Source organism: Neofelis nebulosa, chromosome X, assembly GCF_028018385.1.
Source record: "Neofelis nebulosa isolate mNeoNeb1 chromosome X, mNeoNeb1.pri, whole genome shotgun sequence".
Lineage (NCBI taxonomy): Eukaryota > Metazoa > Chordata > Mammalia > Carnivora > Felidae > Neofelis > Neofelis nebulosa.
This window is the reverse complement of record NC_080800.1, coordinates 12,780,670-12,803,924: the sequence shown is the minus strand read 5'-3', so window position 1 is coordinate 12,803,924 and position 23,255 is coordinate 12,780,670. Positions and strand designations below refer to the sequence as shown.

Below are 23,255 nucleotides of genomic sequence, written 5' to 3'. Positions count from 1 at the left end.
GAGAGGAGCCTAATAATTAGACCTTCCTTTTGTGAGGCCATAGAATTGCATTTGGCTGATAATGTAGTTTACATTTTTTGCCATTGGCACTTTCTGAGGAATTGATCCTCTCATGGGCAAGCCCTTCTGGGTTCATCATTTCCCAGCATATCTCAGCCATAGCACTATAGCATTTGGGGCCAGATAATTCTTTGTTTTGGAGGACTGTGTAGTGGCATCCTAAGCCTCTACCCGCTACGTCCCAGTAGCACCCCCACAAGGAGTTGTGACAACCAAAACGGTTTCCTGACATTGCCAAGTATGTCCTGGGGGACAAGATCACCCTAGGTTGAGAATCATGGAGCATTTTGATTCAGACACACTTGGACACGGGTTGGAGGGCAAAGAAATCTCACAAAGCGAGGGCTTAAGTCATGGTGAGCACAGTCTGAATACGGCTTAATATTGTTTGGGGATGAGAATAAAGAGGCAGTAGGAATATGCCAAGTCAATGCTGTGATTTTCATTACTGCTATATGAGATGAGCCAGTATGGAACGTGATGCCGTCTTTTCTTAACTACTAGAATGCATCTGATTCTCTCCATTTCTCTGCATCAGCTTGCCCAGGGACATAAATACGTTTGCACCTGAGGGTTGCTAATTATATTCATTGACTACATGATAGGTGTTATAATAGAAAAGTAACCAGTAACAAAGTAATTATATAAAAAATATTGCCTTTGGACTTCAGTTTCCAGTAATAGGACAGGCAGTTTCCGGATTGACCCTCCTGCTGAAAACATCTAAAATACTAGATGTTAAAAATTAGTTAAAAAGCTGATATTTGGGAAGAAAGAAAGGAACATGTAGTTAATAGATGGAATCAAGATGGAAACCCAGAGAGGTAAATAGTGAACTGAAGGAGTCTTTGACACTGAAAGTACCGGCCAAACTGATGTGAACTTGCACTTCAGTGTCACATTGTTGTATGGCATGGATTCAGAGAAAACAACCAAGGGCTTGCCTAAGAGGAAGAGTCTAGCAGAAGGCTCCAGCCAGAACACTTTGAGTCCAAAGGGCTATAGTGTCAGGGGGCTGCAATGAACATCGCTCTCTGAATCTCTGTAGCGAGAAGACAGGGAAGAGATGCCCTCGGGAAGATGTAATCATAAACTGCCTCTTAAGAGCCCAGGCAGCCCAAATTCATATTTCTTGAGTGTTCAACAAAGCTGCAACCAATAATCTAATGGTTTTAGACAGATTTGCTAAGTGCCCACAGCTGGCAGACAAAAACAAAAGCCAGTTCTCTCTATACTAGGAACTTCATTCCAATCTCCAAGGATTCCAGCAAATAAAATTTTTAAGGAATACAAGCAAGAAGCAAAAGAAATTTTAAACAATGCAAGAAAATATGGCACCATGAGGGAGAATTAGCAGACAAAAACAAGAGCAAGGAGAAACAGACTTACAAAGATTTCACATATTAGTCACAGAATGTAAAATAGCTAATGATTACTAACTATACTTAAGGAAAAAAAACGGATAATTTTTACAATACATGCAGGGGACAAGAAATTGTGGGAAACGGCCACATAGATTTGAAATAGAGCCTTTAGAACTTAAAAATTAACTAACTAGGGGTGCCTGGGTGGCTCAGTCGGTTGAGTGTCCGACTTCGGCTCAGGTCCTGATCTGGTTCGTGAATTCGAGCCCCACGTCGGGCTCTGTGCTGACAGCTCAGAGCCTAGAGCCTGCTTCGGATTCTGTGTCTCCCTCTTTCTCTGCCCCTTGCCCGCTCACACTCTGTCTCTCTCTCTCTCTCTCAAAAATAAACATTTTTTAAAAATAGGTAACGGGGCACCTGAGTGGCTCAGTCGGTTGAGTGCCCAACTTTGGCTCAGGTCATGCTCTCACAGCTTGTGAGTTCGAGCCCCACGTCAGGCTCTGTGCTGACAGCCCAGAGCCTGGAGCCTGCTTCAGATTCTGTCTCCCTCTCTCTCTGCCCCTCCCCCACTCATGCTCTGTCTCTGTCTCAGAAATAAACATTAAAAAAAAAAGAATTCAGCATAAAAATTATGAAAAATAGGTACAGGGGTGCCTGGGTGGCTTGGTGGGTTAAGCATCTGACTTCGGCTCAGGTCATGATCTCATGGTTTGTGGGCTCAAGCCCCACATCGGGTTCTGTGCTGACAGCTCAGAGCCTGGAGCCTGCTTCAGATTCTGTCTCCCTCTCTCTCTGCCCCTCCCCTGCTCATGTTCTGGCTCTCTCTCTCTCTCTCTCAAAAATAAACATTAAAAAAATTAAAAAAAAAAAAGAAAAATAAGTACAGAATTTAAATAGACATCTCAGAAGATGCCCGAACATATGGAGAGGCCATCAACCTCATTAGTAACAGGGAAATGTAAAGTAAACACCCAGTGAGACGTTGCTATACATCAAATGGACAAAAATTTAAAAGTGGAAAAATACAGATACTGGTGAAAGATATAGATCAACATATTCTCTTCTGCGGTGGTGAAAATTAGTATCACCACTTTGGAAAGAGTTAGGCAGTCACCTAGTAAACTTGAACATGTGCATGCCCTATGACCCAGTAATTCCAGTACTAGATATGAAACTTAGAAAGCCTTTTGCACAAGTGAACCAGGAGAAGCTATAAAAGTTTTCATGGTAGCATTAAACAACTCAAATATTAGCCAAAGAAAAGTGTATAAATATATTGTGGTATATTTATGCCTTGGAATGTGTAGTGTAAGTCCTGACAGTTGGCTTTTCTTTTTGTAATGCAAGTGCCTGATTGAAGTTTTGATTGCCCAGGATCTACTTCAAAGATGGCTATCTTGAATAAACACATTGCCCGGCCACACTAGACTAGATAAAAAGCCAAGCCACTCCCTAACCCCTAGGCTTCTTTGTTTTAAAAATTTTGGTTGATATCCATAAATGACCATTTGGGCGGCTATTTATTTTCTCTTCCTGTGTTTTGAATTCCTGCCCTTATGTTTTCAATTTACAAATAATGAGTGAACTTGCAGAAATCCTAGGCCCCATCCTTGACCCCAATAAAAGCAGAACACCAGGCCCTTAAGCTGGTATTCTCTCTCTCTCTCTCTCTCTACCTGCAACCTCATTGTGTAGCCCCAGGTGTGCTGTGTAATTTCCAGGTCCCGTAAGTAATAAACCTTCATTTTTTCCCAAGTTCCCTGGTGGTTATTGGTTATTGCTGAAGAGCACCTTACAATCATAGTAAGAACCACAAGGCCCATCCAGCCGTAACACTACTTATCGATAGGCTGGGACTGGCACAAAACAAATCTTACAGCAGCAATGAATACGAGCGAACGAGGACTGTGTGCTTCAATGTGGGTGAATACCGCACATAATAGCAAAGAAAGCAAGTCTCAGGTGATTGCCTACAGTGTAGGTCCATTTATATAAAGTTCAAAGGCAGGTAAAACTGGACAAAGGATTAGATTGTTTAAAGATGTATTCAAAGTCGGGGGAAAAGAAAACAAATAACAAAATTCAGAATAGCGATTACCTCTGGGGTAGTGTCTTAGCTCCAGCTGCTACAACAAATTACCATAGACTGGGTCACTTAAACAGCAGACATTTGTTTCTCACAGTTCTGGAGGCTGAGAGGTCCAAGATCAAGGTGCCACAGCTTCAGGTCTTGGTGAGGGCCCTCTTCCTGGCTTGTTGAGGGATGTTTTCTTGTTATGTCCTCTCAAGGGGTGGGTGAAAGGCTAGCTCTCCTCTTCTAAGGACACTAATGCCATCATGGGGTTTCTTTTTTTTTTTTCTTTTTTTAAATTTTTTATTTATTTTTTCTTTCTTTCTTTCTTTCTTTATTATTATTTTTTTATTTTTTAATATATGAAATTTACTGTCAAATTGGTTTCCATACAACACCCAGTGCTCATCCCAAAAGGTGCCCTCCTCAATACCCATCACCCACCCTGCCCTCCCTCCCACCCCCCATCAACCCTCAGTTTGTTCTCAGTTTTTAACAGTCTCTTATGCTTTGGCTCTCTCCATCATGGGGTTTCTATCCTCATGACCTAATTCCCTTTCCAAAGGCCCTACTTCCAAATAGCATGCCCTTGGGGTTTCAGCATATGGAAGGGGAGGACCCAATCATTCAGTCCATAGCAGGTAGGAAGTTGTATATCCCTAAGGAAGGACACTGGGGATTACTGAGTTACCGACAGTGTTCTATTTCTTAATTTTCACGTGAGCACATAAGTGTTCACGTAATTATTCTTTGAACTCTACACACATATTTTACAGGCTTTTCTGTATGCAATATAGATTTCAGAGTTACAAAATAAAAGGGAGGAGTTGTATCACAATCCCTCTGGATGACTAGACTAGATAAAAAGCCAAGGCTGAATGCATTGATGTCCTGAAATTTCTGACTCATTGTAAAAGAATGAGTATTAACTTTAACCCAGAAAAGAAAGGCACTCCTGATTTTGTCAAGCTCTTGTTTTTTCCTGCTAGCTTGTGACTGAGGGTACTCACACTTCGGAGAATCTAAACGTCAAAGCATACTAAGAGCTTTTATCCCTAGTCTGTTGGCCCACGAGAAAGGGGGACTGTCTTGTTCACCTGTCCATTGTCTGTGCACAAAGCCAAGGCTAGCTCTCCTCTTGGGCAGCCTGGAACCCCCTGGCTCCCCAATAATTGCACAGAGAATTGAATAAAGGGTTCAGTGGGGATGTGTGGTGAGAGACTCCTTGTACCCTAGAGGTCCTTCTCAGTCCTCCCCACTTCCAGACTGCACATCTGCCCATCCTTCAAGTGCTTGCTCATAGCCTCACCGTTCTATGAGTTCTTCTCAGAGCTTAGTTTGAGGCCAACACTTCCTGCCCTGTTCTCCTCACATTCTTGTTTCTCAGTTTTCATTTTGCCCATTCTTGACTATTTGCGGGGATGTTGACCAAGCCCACTTACCTTTGCCACTTTTTTGTGTGCATATTTGATTGATTTGAGGAGTGGTACGATGGGTATCTCATTGGAAAAGAAAAGCCATTTCATGCTGTGTTTGGTTTTCCTGGTCCCATATAGCTGACTTAGGGGACTCCTCTCTAGTGAACAATGATACAAATATATTGGGGTGCCTGGGTGGCCCGGTCAGTTAAGGGTCCGACTTTGGCTCAGGTCATGATCTCACAGCTTGTGAGTTCAAGCCCCGCATTGGGCTCTGTGCTGACAGCACAGAGCCTGGAGCCTGCTTTGAGTTCTGTGTTTCCCTCTTTCTCTACCCCTCCCCTGCTCAAGCTCTGTCTCTCAAAAATAAATTTTATATATATATATATATATATATATATATATATATATTTTTTTTTTTTTTTTTTTTTTTTTTTTTTTTTTTTTTTTTCTTCAATTCACATTAGGGGCACCTGGGTGGCTCAGTCGGTTAAGCGTCCGACTCTTGATTTCGGCTCAGGTCATGATCTCACAGTCGTGAGATGGAGCCCTGTGTTGGGCTCCGCACTGACAGCAGGAGCCTGCTTGGGATTCTCTCTCTCTTCCTCTCCCTCTGCCCCTCCCCCATTTAAACATTAAAAAAATTTACATTTTCCTGGCAGGAACTCGTGCTTTCCTCAGTTTTGCTCTTAGCACCTTCATAAGATTCTGTGCGTAAAACAGCCACAGAAATCAGTGGTGGGTTGGAGCTCTGTGAGGCTCATGGAGAATGTTATCTGACCTGACGTTGCCCTTCTCCCCGGGGAATGTGCCCACAAGAGGGAGAGGACACGTACTGTCCTTCCACTGTCGTAGTAGCGTGAGCACCCCTGAGACTCTGGGACTCATCTCAGGCCTGGTGGCTTTTCCCATGGGCATAGCACTTATTCTTGTGACCTCGAGACATGGTGACTGTGGCTAAGAACAGCAGAAAGGAGTGTGTCGGGAGGGCGCATTGCGTGGCTCCTGGAGAAGGGCGAGAGGCTGTGAGCCCCTTCACCAGGGCACTGCTGTCAGACCTGACAGTCTTCCTGGTTCTCCTGCTCAGCCTGTCCCGCGAGGTTCCCTGGGGAAGTTAGAACTTGTTGCAGCCACACGACTCCTGAAACAGAATGCTACGGGCACCAGTGACAGTCGCAACAAAGTTTATTACAATGAGAGGCAAGGCCGACCGATCGGGACCAACACTCCTGATAAGAGTGTGGCTCCGAACAGCCGGGGTACAGAGTTTTTAAAGCCGATCACATCGTTTTATCATTATCTGGGAACAGACCAGAGAAACAGTTCCCAGAGGAGTTAGAAACAGTTGCCAGATGAGTCAGAAACAGTTATCGAATGAGGTGATTATTTTCGACTTTCTGCCGCTAAGTTGCAACCAGTGGATCTCCTTGACCTTGTCTCTGATGCTCTTTTTTTGAGCTTTTGTTTCCCTCGTTGGTAAAGCCTGATTCACAAGAGTATGAAGTATGATTTACAAGAGTAAAAGCAAGGCTGTTATCTTTTGACCTTCAGTGTCAAAACAAAGTTGTTATTTTTCAAGCTAAGCATTAGCTCTACACTACAATTTAACCCTTACAAACTCACCTTAGGCCACAGCCTGCCGGCCTTGCCTGGGGTGACAGCAGGGGCGGCGGGACACCACCTGAGCTGGTAGTGAGGATCCTCTCAGTGTACAGTCAGCACCATCATATCAACTGTTGGCAGGGCCTGAGCCCCTCCCTTCTGCTCTGCTGAAGTTGACGCCTAAAACCTGGGCCTCCCCTCCCTGGGATCCCTAGGAGGAGGTGAAGGGACACCTCAGCCACCATCCCTGCCAGGGGGCAGCTGGGGCTGACAGCTCAGCGAGAGCCTTCTCTGGCCTGGGCTCACTGGAAGTCTCTCTGCTGACATGAGCCCACCAGCCTCTGAACAAAGCCCTTACCCCTTGCCACCCTAGAGGGAGAGTTCAGGGCAGCCACTGAACCACCCCTGCCTGGGGCTCCCAGGACTCCCAGGGGAGCTCTGGGTGGCCTCCCTGTTGTGAGAGAGGTCCTCCGGTTGGTAGCTGGGTTCCTCACCTGGATTCCAGTTAGGACCCAGTCTCAGTCTCCTGTCTCAGCAGAATTGGGACCATCACATTAAACCAGGGCCCTTCCTTTCCTGAGACCTTCCAGGCAGAAGTCAGCCCACAGCTCTGTCCACCCTCCCAGTACGGAGAGCGCGCTGCGGGGGGAGGGGAGGGACGGGCAGCGTGGATCACTGGCTAGGCCCCTTGGTTATGGACAGAATGTGTTCCTCAGTCCACATTCAGGGACCCTGCCTGGAAACCTGACAAGGTCCTGGAAGTTCATCCTCTGCTTTTCTGAGTCTGTGCCCCTCAGACCAATACCCTCACCTTCTGGATTCCCCGAGGAGAAAGTCAGGGTGAGCTGCACCTGGCCAGAGCTGTACGGCACCTCTGAGGGCTGACAGCAGCTAAAGGGCTGTTTGGGACCCCAGTGACATGCATCACAGCCTGGGACTCCTGCACCTACTGATCTGGGTCTATCGGCCTCACACGCAAGTCCTCACCTCCTTGAGTGCCTAGGACATGGGGCATAAGTCTGCTTACCCCTGCGTCCGGCCTCCCAATGCCAAGAGCAGGGCTGGGGCTCTGGGAAGCCCCATGGTTTGGGGAGGGTTCTTCTCATTACTACTCAGGGTTCTCACCTGGACACCAATTAGAGCCAAAACTCCTACCTCTGTGACACTGGAGCCACCCGTTACACCGAGGTCCTCCCGTCCCTGTGACTCCCCAGGCAAAACTGAAGGGCTCTGCACTGTGCACCCCAAGATAAGAACATGTGGGAACGTCTGTGCTGAGGAGAGTCCCCTCATATCACTGAGTCCTAACCTTGATTCATTAGTTCTTGAGTCTCCCATCTCTGCAGAACTGGGCCCACCCCCACTAGACTCTTCTCTTCCTGCTACCATGCAGGCAGAAAAGGCAGGGGGTGGGGTTCCCCAATCTAACAAGTCTCCTCTAGGCCTCCCAGGGTTACCAGCTCGGGCAGGAGCAGGGGAGATTTGGGGGGCCTCTTATGTTCTCAGGTGGGTGTTGCCCTCACCCCTCCACTGCCCTCACCTTGACACCAAGCACTGTGGTGTCTGGCCCGTTCTTGGGATGCCACTGTCAGCTGACCTGGGCTGCTCCCCTCAGATCTCACCTTCCTGGCACTACTGAGTTGGAAGTCAGGGTGAGCCAAATCCAGCCACAACTGTTCTGGGCCCCCAAGAGCTGACAGCTGGGGCACACTTCCCGTGATCCCACTGTTCTGGTTGAGTCCTTTCCTCATTCTTCCTTCTAGGTCCCCACCCTCCACCCTTGATGTCTATCAGCGGTTCACACTACTCCCTCTACTGACCTGAGGTCACCCTCCGTAGACCAAGTCTCTAATGTTCCTGACAAGCCTATAGGTCTGAGGGCAGCCACAGCTTAGTCTATGTGAGACCACCTATATCCTGGGGTGTTGATCTCCCATTCTCCTACAGAGCGTTCCACATCTTGGCTCCTGTCCCTGGATTAAAGGCTTCCTAGGGACGCCTGGGTGGCTCAGTAGGTTAGGCATCTGACTTCAGCTCAGGGCATGATCTCTCGGTTCGTGAGCTCACAGCTCAGAGCCTGGAGCCCGCTTTGGATTCCGTGTCTCCCTCACTCTCTGCTCCTCCCCCGCTTACGCTCTCTCTCTCTCTCTCTCTCTCAAAAATGAATAAACTTAAAAAAAAATTTAAAGCCTTCCTAGGAAATGCTACGCCCCTGCAAACTCGAGACGAAGCTTGCAGATGAAATCGGTGTGGCAGGGGCGGCGGGACACGGGGCAGCTGTAGGGCTGTCAGAGAAAAAGCCGGCTGATTTATTCCTTCTCTTCATCAACTGGACTTAGCCTCTTCTGTGACTTTGGTTCTAACACACTGACTTTCTATGAGGCAGGGATGGAGATGATTTTGTGAGCCCCTATCTTTTGAGGTCATCTGGCGTTGCCTATGTAGATGATCATATTGTCACCAAATGTCTTTTTCTTTATTCGCACCACTTGATAGTTTATTGTTCTAGCTGTGTATTCCACACCAGCAGCTTGTGCACAGAGCCCTCTTTTTCTCGCCTGAGACATATCTCAGGGTAGTGAAAGGAAACGTGAATCATGACACACAGTATCCGAGTCTGGCTGAGAGGCGCAGCATAGCGTGGGCTCTAGATGAATTCAGGCCATGGATCCACACTGGCCCTGCAACCTAGCAGCAGCGTGACCTCACTCACGTTAGCGTACTCTCTGAACCCCGGGTTCTTTATCTGCGGAGCAAGTTTGAGAAGCCCCGCCTCCCAAGACTGATGGATGTACAGAACATATGTGGCAAATCCAGCTCAGAGCCTGACAAGTACTGAGAGTTTTTTGAAGAGAAATTGTTCCCATGATTATTTTGACCCAGACAATATCACATACCACGCTGGGATTTTTTTTTTTTTAATTGAGGAGGAAGTCAAAGAATACGCGATATTCTAGAAAAAAACTCAAAAAACCCAAATCAGCCAAATTCTACTTCCTAAGTAAAACTAATATTTCTCCATAAAATGCTTAGTCATTTGATGTGGGCACGTAGTGGACTTCCCAGTTGGATACGCCATGAAGCTACTACAGGTGTGCAAACGGCAGGGACTTGCTACCCTCTCAACTGTGCTTGCGTTTAATCCATCTCTATTTTTTTTTTATTTAGAGAGACAGAGAGGGAGGGTGAGCAGGGGAGGGACAGAGGGAGAGAAAGAGAATCCTAAGTAGGTGCCACGGAGGGACTCAATCCCACAACCCTGGAATCATGACCTGAGTTGAAATCAAGGTTCGGGCCCTTGAGCGACTGAGCCGCCCAAGTGCCCTGATCCATCTCTGTTTTTACTCATTTCACCACCACCAAAAAATCTAGACCTCATTTGGAATATTCCATATTACACAGAAGAATGCCTAATTTAGGTTTCTTTTTAATGGAGTGATTGATGCCTACTCCGCCCCCCCCCCCCACCCCAGCCAGGGCAAAGTGGCTGACAGTCACCCTTCTTCTTTTTTTTTTTGTTTAATTTTTAAGAAATGTTTATTCATTTTTGAGAGAGAGAGCTGGGGAGGGGCAGAGAGAGAGGGAGACACAGAAACTGAAGCAGGCTCCAGGCTCTGAGCCATCAGCACAGATCCCAATGTGGGCCTCGAACCCACGAACTGTGAGATCACGACCTGAGCCGAACTTGGATGCTTAACTGACTGAGCCACCCAGATGCCCCCCACAATCACCCTTATTCTAAGAAACTCTCTGGACACTGAGTGCACAAAACACCTGGTTAGTGCACCTGCTCTGGAACAGCACAGCAGTCCTTCCACCCGTCCCAGGTGGGCGGGCACTTGTCTCTAGTTCCCCACATCCCTCAGGAACTGTTAGGAGCCATTTTCCATGGCCGACCTAGTCTGCCCGTTGAGAGACCCACCATCTGGGGTTCTGGTCCCCGCTCACCATTTCAACAGCTTCAGCTAACCCTCCATGCAGCCAAACTTAACAGTCCCTCCCACAAAGGGACCGGCAGCTTCCCAGGCTCCCAACCTGCCTTGGCTCAGGGTATGTATCCCGGACTGCTTCCACGTAGAATCTCCTCCCTTGTTCTCCCTTCTGTTCACTGCCCTTCAGGATTAGGGATGTATCTCACCATGTTCCTTATGTGATAGCTTCTCTTCGACGCTGAAATGTCATTGGCAGGGTGTGGTCCTGGCACACACATCCTAGAACTCACAGGAAGCCTTCCAAAGAGCAGGTGCTCCATTCATGCTTGGTGAACAAAAGGGATAGTGAGCAAGAATTCTAATTTACGACAGTTTGATTTCTCCCACATTCTTGAAAAGCTAAGCAAATCCAGGTATATACCTTTTAGTTTTACCAAAAGAGTGAAAGAAATAAGAAAAACCAAGAATTAACCACTTTTTATTTATTTCACTATCTTGTTGCCTCAACTGTTTCACTGTGGGGTTCTCTTCCATTTTACTGAAACTCCCTATTCCAGCGCTATGTGTTTCTTGTACTGGATCAAAATGGAAGATGCAAGGGTTTTCAAGTTGTCTTACAAAATACAAAACCGTTGGGGCGCCTGGGTGGCGCAGTCGGTTAAGCGTCCGACTTCAGCCAGGTCACGATCTCGCGGTCCGTGAGTTCGAGCCCCGCGTCAGGCTCTGGGCTGATGGCTCCGAGCCTGGAGCCTGTTTCCGATTCTGTGTCTCCCTCTCTCTCTGCCCCTCCCCCATTCATGCTCTGTCTCTCTCTGTCCAAAAATAAATAAAAAACGTTGAAAAAAAAAAAAAATTTAAAAAAAAAAAAAAAAAACAAAATACAAAACCGTTACTCTCAAACGTGGTAACCAGCAATACACATGCGAGCCACGTCATTCATAAACATACATTCTGAACTTACATCAACTTTTTAAAAAACAACACACCGGAAAGCTAAGAAACAAAGAGGTAAATCTGTATGCTATTTCTAAACAACAGGAACACAAAGAAGAGCTATACTCTGCTGTCTCCAGCTCCACCTGACTCCCCACTGCTTTAAGGTTGACAGCACTTCCCGACTACAAAGTGAAGGCCCTGTCTTGGACTTCACTAGGGCTGAGAAGTGCTGCTGGACGAGGCCCCGGCGGCAGCTGTGGCCGCAGCTCTGGCCTGGGCTCTCTCTTCCTCATCTCGCAGAGCCTCCTCATAATGGGCCTGGAAGGCACTGGGGACAGTATCGCTGGCTTTGGCCAAAAACTCTAGGACCTTCATCTTGCTGGTTTCAGCGTGGGCCCTCGGACCCCACAGGAACTCATAGCGAGGAGGATCACTGTCGGGCACCTGGCGGTACTCTAGGTACTTTTCCTGCACCAGATCTCTGGTGATGAGCTTCCTGGGCTCCCCAAAGAGCGGGTGCCTCCTCCCAGCATAGACCCCCAACACATTCAGGAATTCCCACATCTCCTCCTCGGTGGCACGGTTGTCATTCATGAAGATCACACTCAGGAGGGGCATCAGGAGCCCATTCTTGGGAAAGCCCACGCCATCGCTCAGACGCCCTTCGACGGGAAGATCCCCTTTCCTAACAAAGGCATAAGACTGACCGCTGGGGTCAACCTCCTTCAGGTCAAGGCCAAAGACCAGCTCCATGCGCTCAGTGGTCTTCCGGAGGATCTCGGGGAATTGCTCCTGGTGCTCTTCGCTGATAATCTGCAGCATTTCTGCCTTTGTAATGGGTTCTCTCACTTTATACTTGTGCAGCAGAAATTGCACCAACAGGCCTGCCTCTTTGCTCAGATGATCTCTGAGAGCGCTTTCAGAGGAAGGCGGGGCGTGGGACAAACCTGGGCTTTCCTCCCCTTGGCTCTTGGCACCTTCATCAGAACTGGAGCCCGAAATGGCTGCAGCAGGGCCGCTGGCGGACCGGGCCCTGGGAGACTTCTGGGGAGAACCTGCTGCAGGGGGGCGCGGGGGAGCACCCTCAGAAACAGGCAAGGGGGAGGAGGGAGACTCTACCACTGCTGCAGTGGCCTGAGCTCCCGCGAGACCCTGGCTCTCACTTTGGGCCTTTTGGCGTTTCTCACGGGCACGGAGCTTACTCTTCTGACCTCGAGGCATGACCGTGCCTAGGAATGGCGGGCCGAGTGTCACTGGAAGGCCCGTGCTGTGGGCACCTGGAGGACGAGGATAAAAGGGTGTGAGTCCCTTCAGCAGGGAGATGTCATTGTGGCTTTAAGAATGCCCCCCCCCCACCACCATTGGTGTCCTTGAGGGCGCTGCTGTAGGACTCCTCAGGGCTTCTGTTCTCTCAATCTGTCCCCTGAGGACCTGCTGGAGGAAGTCAGAACTGCCGTAGGCCACAGCCTGCTAGTCCTGCCTGCATCCAAGACCCTCGCTTCTCTGCTCCTGTCTGATACAGCTCCCTGCCACCTAAGAAATGAGTCATCCCGCCCCCGACAGCGCTGCACACAGCCCTCCAGGCTGACACCACAGGGAAGACTTCACGCAGCCTCCTCTGTTCTGAAGTGGTTTTCCCCCAGTGCTCACACGGGATTTTTACCTTCACTCCCTGTAGGGCTTGGGACTCCTCTCTCTGCTGGACTGGGGCAGCCAGTCCTTAAACCAAGGCCCTCATTTACTGAAATCCTGCAAGCTGAAGTCAGGGGCCATCTGAATCTGTCAGCTCTGCCCTGGGCCTCCTAGGGGTTAGGCTTGGTGCAACCGTCACCACTGGGAGTTAACTGGTCCCCATTTCCTCACTCAGTATCCTCACCTTGCCACCTGACCGGTCCTGGGCCTCCACCTTCAGTGGGCCTGAGTCCACACCTTTTACACCAAGGTCTTTGCTTAAATGGGACCCCAGCGTTAGAAGCCAGGGTGGGCCACATCCTACCGAGGCTGCTGGGGGCCTACAAAGCCTGAGAACAAGGAGGGGACCCTATGGGATCCCACAGTTCTCCACTGGGTCATTAGCTCAGTCCTCACCCAGGGTTCTGATTAGGACTTCTGACTCCTCATTCTAATGAACTGAGTCAACCAGACCCAGATCAAGGTCCTCACTTCTCTTGTAGTAGGGTCCCCTCCCTAAGGAGAGAAAAACAAAACAAAACAAAACAAAAACCTCAAGGCAACTTGGCTATACGGGTACGTGACAACATCCCTCACGACCTTGTAACATGAGACCACTTAATCACTGCATGTTTGTGTGTTCCCATATATGGGAGACAAAGAAGTAGAAAATATATAAAAAAAACTATGCCATGTGGCATTCGGGGCTCATTTCTTTGGGACGAACCCAACTGAGCGGTGCCTGCACGAATAAAGTTGCTTCCTGGAAAGAAAAGCCTCGGTGTCACGACTCTGTGCGAGAATCCTGCTACACTCTGAGTCGCTGGAGGGGAAGCCGGGACAAACCACATGGGGGACACCTACCTAGAGCCTCCTGGAACCGAGAGCATGGGTAGAGTTTTGGTCTGCCCCCTCTTTTGGGCTGAAGTCGTCTCCTTAGCACTCAGGGTTCTCACTCTGGACTCCCGTTAGGGCTTTGGTCTCCTCTTGCTGCAGAATTGGGGCCACTCCCCTAGACAACACCCTCCTCTCCCTGGAACATTTCAAGCAGGTTAGCCCCACAGCTCTGCTGGAACCTCCCAGAACTGATAGTTGTGTCAGTCCATATTCAGGATCTCCATCCTCCACTTAAATTCACGCCCTTTGGGCCAAGGTCCTCACTTTCCAAGTTCCACAAGGCTGAAGTCAGGGGACCCTCAGTACATCTGAGGCTGTATGGGGCCTTCGGGAGCTAAGAGTGGGGGAAGGGCTGTTTGGGACCCCACTGACATGCAACAAAACCTGGGACTCCTCCCTCTACTGATCGGGGTCCATCAGCCTCATGGCCAAGTCCTCACCTCCTTCGGTCGCTAGACAGGAAACTCAGGCCCACGGCATTTGGCCATCCCTGCCTGCTTCTCCTAGATCCGGTCGGACCCTCACCCCCTTTCAGGGGAAGGTCCCCTCATAAGCACTCAAGGTCTCACCGGGACTCCAGTTAGGGCCCAGGCTTCTTCCTGTGACAAAACCGTGGCTTCCCCACTTAGGCCTAGGCCCTCCGCTCCATGGTGCCGTCCACAACCAAGTGTGCCGGGACTCCCGGTGCCGACGCTAGGGCAGCACTCTGTGGGGCTTCCTTGGTGCTGGGTGTGGTGGTGGCCTCAGTCCACATTCAGAGTCCTTACCTTGAAACCTGAGCAGGCCTGGAATTTCGCCCTCCACTAATCCGAGGCCCTGTCCCTCCAACGAACTCCCTCGCTTCCCAAACTTCCAAGGCGGAAGTCAGAGTGAGCCACAAACGGCCAACGCTGTTAGGGGGTTCTGAGGGCTGTCAGCAGGGGAGGATCTACGGCAACCCAAAGATCTCAATCCGAGCCGGCGACTCCTCCCTCTATCCACTTGAGTCCGCCAATCTCAGATGCTCCCTGAGTCCCTAGGAGGGGGGAGTTGGAGTGCTCCACGTCGAACTACCCCTGCCACGGGCTGCCAGGCCGGGCAGCAGGGGCGGGGGCTCTGGGCACCTCCTCTTTTGGGGAGAGGTCCTCGCTAGGATTCCGGGTCCTCACCTGAGCTCCAGTTAGGACCCGAACCCCTTTCTCTGTAATTGGCACTGCTCCCTTTCTCCCAGGGCCTCCCGAATGAGAGCCCCGGACAGAAGTGAGGAGCTCCTGAGCTGAGCGGTTGGCTTCCCACGATTAAGAACAGGGCGCTGGGAATGTGTGACCCTCTCTGCTGGCCGGGATTCTCTCTTATCCTAGGTCCTCACCTTGGCTCCTGCTAGTTCCCGGGTCTCCTCGCTCTGTAGGATTGGGACCCAATCCCGCTAGATCAAGGTCTTCCTCTTTCCAGGACCCTGCAGGCAGGAATGAGGGGGCTCCTCAGCCTGACAACTCTGCCTCAGTCTGGGCCTCCCAGGTTGTGGGAGTCGGGGGGTGGGGTGGGGTGGGAAAGGGGGGTCTGTGGTGTCTTCTCCGTTAGAGTGTGGGTAATTCCCTGATTCCTCCCTAAATGTCATCACTTTGACCCCTGGCTAATCCTGGGACTGCCCCCCTCAGATCGACGCCCTTTTCTCCTGGGACCACAGAATTAGAAGTCAAGGGGAGCCAGCTCCCCACCTCCAACGACTGACAGGTCAGGACTCGATGGGACCCCACTGTTCTGGCTGGGTCCTCCCCTTGAAGCCTGTTAGAGGCTCACATTCCTCCCTCTACTACCTGAGGTCGCCCTTCTTAGACCAAGGCTCTCATGTTCCTGACAGCCCTGAAGGGTAACTGGGATACTTCACCTCACAGGCCTGCCTCCAACCCTATAGGTCTTTGAGCAGCCATAAGCCAGTCTCTGGGGGTTGTCTATATTCTGGAATGTTGATCTCCCCAGTCCTCCCACATAGGGATCCTCGTTTCAGCTCCTGTCTCCTTGATTACAGGCTTCCTGGGAAATGCCACATCCCTTCAAACTCTCGAGCAGTTTCCCGACTATAAATTTTGCAGAAAACGGTTCTTTGCCCCATAGTTATAGAGACAAGGAAGCTGTAACTCGAGATGAGAGGCGTAGGACAGGCGGTGTGTAGTCACCAGACTTAGTCTCTTAGGTGACTTCAGTTCTGTTAACTTTCTACAGGGAAGGGGCAGAGCCTCAGGATTCTGAGCCCCTGTTCTTTGGAGGTGATGTGACACTGCATTTGTAAATGAGCATGGGATTGCCAAATATTATCTCTTTGCTTTCTTTATTCATACTCTTCATTTATTTTAATTATTCTTATTGCTCTGGCAGTGTATTCCAATCCGGGAGTTTGTACACAGCCTTTCTTCTTACTGCTGGAGATACAGTTTGGAGTAGGGAGAAGACCGTGAATTAGGAGATAACAGGCTGGGATGAGTGGGAGACCATGGGGATGGTTTTCTTTTTAACGAGCCAGACTTGGGGACTGTGCATGAGAAAGTTGTTTTGTCTCTATGTGCCTTTAACCCACATATTTCGTAATGAAAATGAGCCCCTATGCCGTGGACTGAATGTTTGCATCTCGCCCGCCCCCAATTCATATGCTGTAATCTTAGCCCTCCAGGGTGATGGTATTAAGGAGGAGGGGCCTTGGGGAGGTGATTAGGTCATGAGGGTGGAGTCCTCCTGAGTAGGATTAGTCCTCTCGGAAAAGCACCCCAGGAAAGCTCTCTTGCCTATTCCACCGTGTGAGACACAGCAAGAAGGCACCATCTCTGAAGCAGGAAGTGCGCTTTCAACAAACACCGAATCTGCTGGCACCTGGATCTTGGACTTCTGAGCTTTTAGAACTGGGAGGAATAGATTTTTTTTTTTTTAACATTTATATTATTTATTTATTTGCTTATTTATTTATTTATTTATTGGAGGAATAGATTTTTGTTGTTTGTAAGCTACCCAGTCAACAGTATTTTTGTTACAGTAGCCCGAATGGACTAAGACACCTTGAAACAAATTTGACCGCCCACCGTGACGTACATGAGGGGCCACTTGAAGGCTCACCTTTCTGTGGTTACAGGCCAAGGAGCCCTGGTACCTTTCACTAATGTCTGGAGCGGGCATAATTTTGCAGTAATGGTGAATTATGTCAACATTGGTTGGTGATGCTAATCAACATCGTACAGCGTGGGTTTGCAAATTTAGAGAGCTGCCTCTTACAGACACTGGCCTCTGCTCCGATGCTTGCACCTCATTCACCTTCTCAAGGTGCTCCCCAGCCTACGGCAGGGTAGAAGGGGATCTGTGCAGCTGGAGAGTTAGTCCCTGCATAGGAATGCGTGGTCACCGTTCATGAGTGACTCTGTGCCGCAAATGGAGACTGTTCGACAGTTCTGCTGGGAATGATAAGTAAGGTAAAATGTTCATGTCTTTGCCTAAAAGTTAGGATTGACAAATTCTGACTCTTCCTGCTTCACTTTGCTTTACCCACGCCCTATGCTTGGTTGTGAGAGGCTGACTGCATTGACCCTCACAAAGGGAGTTTTGTGGGTTTCTGTCACTGATTCAAGCACTGGGATAGACACTAGGGCTGGAGAGAGAGGGGGACAGAGAGAGGGAAAGAAATAGAGAAAGAGAGAGAGAGAGACTGAAAGATCCTTGCCCCTGGGGCACCTGGTGGCTCAGTCGGTTGAGTGTCCAACCTTTGATTTTAGCTCAGATCATGATCCCAGGGTCGTGGGATGGAGCCCTGTGATGGGCTCTGCACTGAGTGTGGAGCCTGCTTAAGATTCTCTCTCTCTCTCTCTCTCTCTCTCTCTCTCTTAAAAAAAAAAAAAATCTTTGCCCCTAAAGTGCTCTATTAGTCTCATGCTGGGACATCAGCAACTCCAGCTCTCAGGCCAAATCTAGCCCACCGTCAGGTTCTGCAAATGCAGATTTGTTAAAACACAGCCACGTTTATTCACTTACATGTTATCTGTGGCTGCTTTTATGCTACAACAACAGTTGGGTAGTCTTGACACAGACTGTCTGTCCCACAATGCCTAAAATACTTACTACCTGGCCCTTTACAGAAAGTGTTTGTCAATCCCTGATCTAGTGGGAGAGTCTAGTATTCACACAAGTAAATATATTTCAAGGCAGTTTATGAGAAAAGCTAGGACCCGTGCAGAAAGTGCTGCTTGAGCACAGGAGAGCAGGACGGCTTCATGGAGAGAGGACACTGGAGCTGAACTGTGAGGGTTGGGTAGGGTTCAGGCCAGCTGACGTACAAGAGGACATTTCAGGTGAGGTGGCCTTCAACCTTGTCGGCTCATTGCAGTCACTTGGAGAGCTTCGAATAGGGATGCCTGGTTCTCCCCTCTCAGAGATTCTGACTCAGTTGTTCTGTGGCCGGGCCTGGCCATCAGGAGTTTTTAAAGCTCCCCAGGTGTTTCTAAGGACAGCTCAGGGTAAGAAGCACTGAGCCCAAAAGGTGTCAGGGAAACTTAGGAGCAAGGTGTGAATGGACAATCTGTCTAGGTGCAGGGGGAAGGGGCAGTCAGTGGGACATAAGCTTAGGAAGTAGGGAGTTGACATCCAGGCTGGGAAAATTGGGTTTTGTCATAGGAAAAAAAAAGAGAATGTGGGCATGAGAGCAACACGCTCAGACGGGTACACAGGGAAGCATAATCTAAAGGAAATGTGAGGAATAACTAAAAATAAGAGCCTGTTAGGGACTATTTGTAGGAGTTTAGCAACACAAGGAGCATGTCTTTATCTAGGGCAGTGACGCGTGGCTCGGCAGATGCAGCGGTGACGTCGGAAATGGTAACAACTTGGGCAGGACGTGGGCGGCAACCGTCAGAATGGGGTCCGCTATCTGGCCCAGGAGGCCTCTGCTCTGGAGGCTTAACGCTTTAGTTTCTGGATCATGGAGAATTACGGGGCCCTGGAGGAGAAGCTGAGGCTGCAGGGTGACACTTGGGTCCTCAGACCTGCCGCTGATTTCCTGTGGGGGAGAAAGTCGTGTTTCACTGGGCGAACATTGCCTTTGGGAGATGGATTCTCATACCTGAAACATTTTACTTTATTTTAAAGTTTATTTATTTATTTATTTCGAGAGAGAGAATCTCAAGAAGGCTCTGAGGTCATGACCTGAGCCTGACTTCACCACGACCCGTGAGATCATGACCTGCACAGAAATCAAGAATCGGATGCTTAACCGACTGAGCCCAGCAGGGCGCCCGTACCTGAAACATTTTAGAGGGACACTTGCAGACGCTGAGGTCCAGCTGGATGTGGGTGATGCTGAAAGGATGGAGCCAGAGGTGATGGTAAGGTTTTGAGTTTAGACAAATGGGAGAATTTTGACCACCCTTCGAAGGCAAAGGGGACACACAAAGAGGTGAAGCATATTGAGAGAGAGCAATTTTGGTTTTGAAGATAAAGAACCAGTTAGCATCTAAGTGGGTCTGGCTTTTATTATTAGGCACCTGCACAATTTGGAATGACCTCTTTTCTATGTTCTCTTAAAATGCGTAACAAAGCAGAAATTTCAAGACCCCGTGGGAGCTAGAGACGAGGGGAGGAGTTGATGCCCCTTTGCTCTCTTCACAGAATTCAGGTAGGACCTAAGAGGTTTTCACCCTTGGCTTGTGAGATGTTTTCCTTTGTTTGTTTTAAGTTTACTTATTTATTTTGAGAAAGAGAGAGAGAGAAACGAAGAGAGAGAGAATCCCAAGCAGGTTCCCCACTGTCAGCACAGAGCCCAGTGCAGGGCTTGAACCCACAAACCGTGAGATCATGACCTGAGCCAAAGTCGGACGCTTAACCGACTGAGCCTCCCGGGTGCCCCAGCCTTTTTCATTAATCTAAGCAAAGCACACCTTCCGGCTTTAAATCGAGCAAAGAAGTTTTTGCCTGAAGTCTGGATTCTGCTTCTGAGAGGGTAGGTACACTCTTCTGACTTACAAAAAATTAGAACATCTAATCAGAAACCCAGTACCTTCTTTGAGGTGGGTTAATGGGCATATAGTTTTCGGGTTTTTAAAAAAAAAAATCACTAAGTGACAAGCAGACAGCATTTTTTTTTTTTTTTTTTTTTTTTGGCAGAAGTTTAAGAAAGTTTTGTCCAACAGTTTGGACAAAAAAAAAACAAAAGGTTTTTTTGGACAAATTCATAGGAATTTGGGGAGCATGGTGTGTCCCATTAATTACTGTCAGGTAAAATTAGTCTTTCTGGGCAAGGCATGATGTAAGTACAACAGATAACAGCCACTGTTGGTTGAGCTCACGAGTGTGCCACAAGAAAGGAAAAATAATCAACTGTGTGGTGAGTTCTACGATGATTCTAGGCCCGCAAGACTGATGTCATGAACTCATCTACTCCCAGTCCCTGGAGAGCAGAGACGGGACACTGGGGTATCTGGCCACTCTGTATAGACAGAATTTAGGTCCCAGTGACCAAGGTGGTAAACATAGGCCACATGAGAAAAGAGATTCCAAGACTCTCAAGCAAGAAGGTTGGGGGAAATGTGTATCAGGCCCACTATGGATTTCTTCACAGTAAATGGCGTCCACAGTAAATTTAGTATCATAGGATTCCCTTGGGGATCTGTTAAGATTCTAATGCAGAAGGTCTAAGGCAGGGCCCAAGACCCTGCACTTTTGACCAGGTGATGTCAACATTGCTGGTCCACAGACCATACTTTAAGTAGTAATATCCTGGAAAGCTCCCCATGAGTGAACCCACGAACATAGGCTGTTCTAGCAAATAGCACTTTGGTGAGTCAGAGCTAGTCCGGTCCCTCTGAGAGGCATTGAGGAGCTGGGCTCCTCATAGGAGGTGGGAAGGGACCCTGAGAAACACACTGAGTATGCGTCAAAGTTGACAGGTGACCTGGAGCAAAATGCTTGACTTCACTGATCTCAGTTCTGGGAAGTAGGGGGAGGTGTGCCTTTAAAATTCACTTTTATAATATTGAACACAGTCCAGTCCATATTCAAGAGATGCCTGCTTTTGTGTCATCTTCTTGGTAGATGTTACCCATTATCTCTTGTGTCAGAAGCCAATGTTTATCAGTGTTGCACCCGGTGAACAGGAAGGTTCTCTGCCTGATGTGTTACAAGATGTCCCTGCACAGATTTACCTGCCCTCTAGCAAAAGGGTCTGCTGAACCTCTCCTCATCCACATCATCTCCAAGCCAATTGTTTTCATTTTCTAATGTCTCACGACCATGTGGAAACCCAAATCACAACACTTTCCTTTAACTTCCTCATTTGTGAGATGTGGGGTTGTGTCTGGGCATTCTCTGGGGTATCTTTCAACTTCAATAATCCAAGACTCAAAGGAGATTATTAAATTCTCAATATTACAATCTACGTATCAATGAAACTTCTTTTTCTGATGTGGTAGGCAGCATGCTTGCAAAGAGTTTAGAGTTTCTTTTTTTTTTTTTTTACATTTTTTTTTACATTTTATTTATTTTTGAGAAACAGAGTGAGACAAAGTGTGAGTGGGGGAGGGGTAGAGAGAGAAGGAGACAGAATCTGAAGCAGGCTCCAGGCTCTGAGCAAGCAGTCAGCATAGAGCCTGATGCGGGCTTGAACCCACAAACTGTGAGATCATGACCTGAGCCAAAGTCAGACGATCAACTGACTGAGCCACCCAGGCACCCCAAGGTTTAGAGTTTCTGATAGGTAAATTCACCCGGGCTTTGGGTAGAGCTCTCAGCAATTAACACAGACCAACCTTACATGTCAATTGGATTTTTATACCCTGGGTGTCTCAGAGATTTTAGTCTGCTCATCTTCCCATCTAATCCAGGAGAACTAGAGATGCACAATTAGGAATCACCACTTTTAGCTATTTAAAGCATTGACACTTTGAGAGAGCATTTGCAGTCTAATGCTGGGCTCTACATGCCATACATCACAGGGCTGGGGTGCATGGCAGGGGACGTGGTGAGATATACTGAGACCAGAGAACCTTCTCCCAAGGTAACCCCATGGTAGTGCTCATATACAACTCCACACTCTGGGGCCTCCTTGGCATGGCTGTCTGTGTGCCTCTCAAAGAATTTGTTCACTGTATCTGAAAGGCATGCTTGGTTGCCTCTTCTCACCTGGAGTGCGGGGAGCTTAGACGGCTCCTGTTTGTGACCAAATGTGTTATTTCTTCGGTGCTTTCCTGGTCTCTGATGGCTAGGGTTACCCCAGAAAGCAGAAACTCTCAAACTTTGGTATTTAAGCCCTAAAGAGAACAACTGGCAATAGCTGTCAAATTATAAAAGTATATGGTCTGCAATTCCACATTTAAGATGTTTTCCAACAGCAACACTTGCTCATGTATGAGATTATATATGTTATTCATTGCAACATGATTCATAATAGCAAAACACTGGAAACCACCTAAATGTTCATCAGTGGGGGACTGAATAAACAAAGCACTATGCAGGTATAAGAAAGAGTGAAGAAGAATTTTTTATAATGATATGGACAGATCTTCCAAGATATAGTGTATAGTGAAGCAAGCATGGGGCAAAACAATGCATATAATATGCTACCATATCTCTAAAATGCTGGTGGACTGCAGGAAAACACACATTCGTATTTATTTGCCAGTGCATAAGAAATGTCCAGAAGCATGTACATGTAAGAATCTAACAGCGATGGTCACTCACTGGAGGGAGTGGTGATGGATGCTGAGAACTCTGAGGTAGTATAGTGACTTTCGTCTGAATGCCTTTTTTTTTTTTTTTAAAGTTTATTTATTTTAAGAGAGAGAGCGAGAGCGAGCACATGCACATGATCAGGGCCGGTCCAGAGAGAGAGGGAGAGAATCCTAAGCAGGCTCCACGCTGTCAGCACAGAGATGGACGCCGGGCTTGATCCCACGAACTGTGGGATCATGACCTGAGCCGAAATCAAGAATCGAGAATGGGTAGCTTAACTGACTGAGCCGCCCAGGCGCCCCTGAATGCCTTTCTTATGCTTTCGATTTTGACTCATGGGAAAAGCTTCCTTATTCAAAAGTTAAATACATCTTTTAAAAGTTTAATGAAACGAAACCCCTGTGTTCTGAGGAATCACGTGGGGAGCTTGTTTTAAAATGCAGATTTTTAGGCCAAATCCCCAGATGTTCTGAGTCAATTGGAAATTGGAGAACCTGCATTTTGCAACAAGCAGCCTGGGTGATTCTGACATAGATGGTTCCAGAATCGAAGAACTGTGGGGCATATGGCCATAGACTACATCCATGCAACAGCTTTCTTTTTACTGAACAGTGACTACATGCATGTG

The 23,255-nt window shown here is 48.2% G+C and overlaps 1 protein-coding gene across 1 annotated transcript; it reads right to left on the bottom strand.

Moving 5' to 3' along the window:
• Window positions 1–11,332: 11,332 nt before the first annotated feature.
• MAGEB17 (MAGE family member B17) lies at window positions 11,333–15,117 on the bottom strand. The gene is made up of 2 exons (XM_058712800.1): window positions 14,719–15,117; window positions 11,333–12,660 (listed from the first exon to the last, which is right to left on the bottom strand). The coding sequence occupies exon 2, from the start codon at window positions 12,602–12,604 to the stop codon at window positions 11,597–11,599; it is 1,008 nt and encodes a 335-aa protein (XP_058568783.1). The 5' UTR covers window positions 12,605–12,660; window positions 14,719–15,117; the 3' UTR covers window positions 11,333–11,596.
• Between the last annotated feature and the right edge of the window lie 8,138 nt (window positions 15,118–23,255).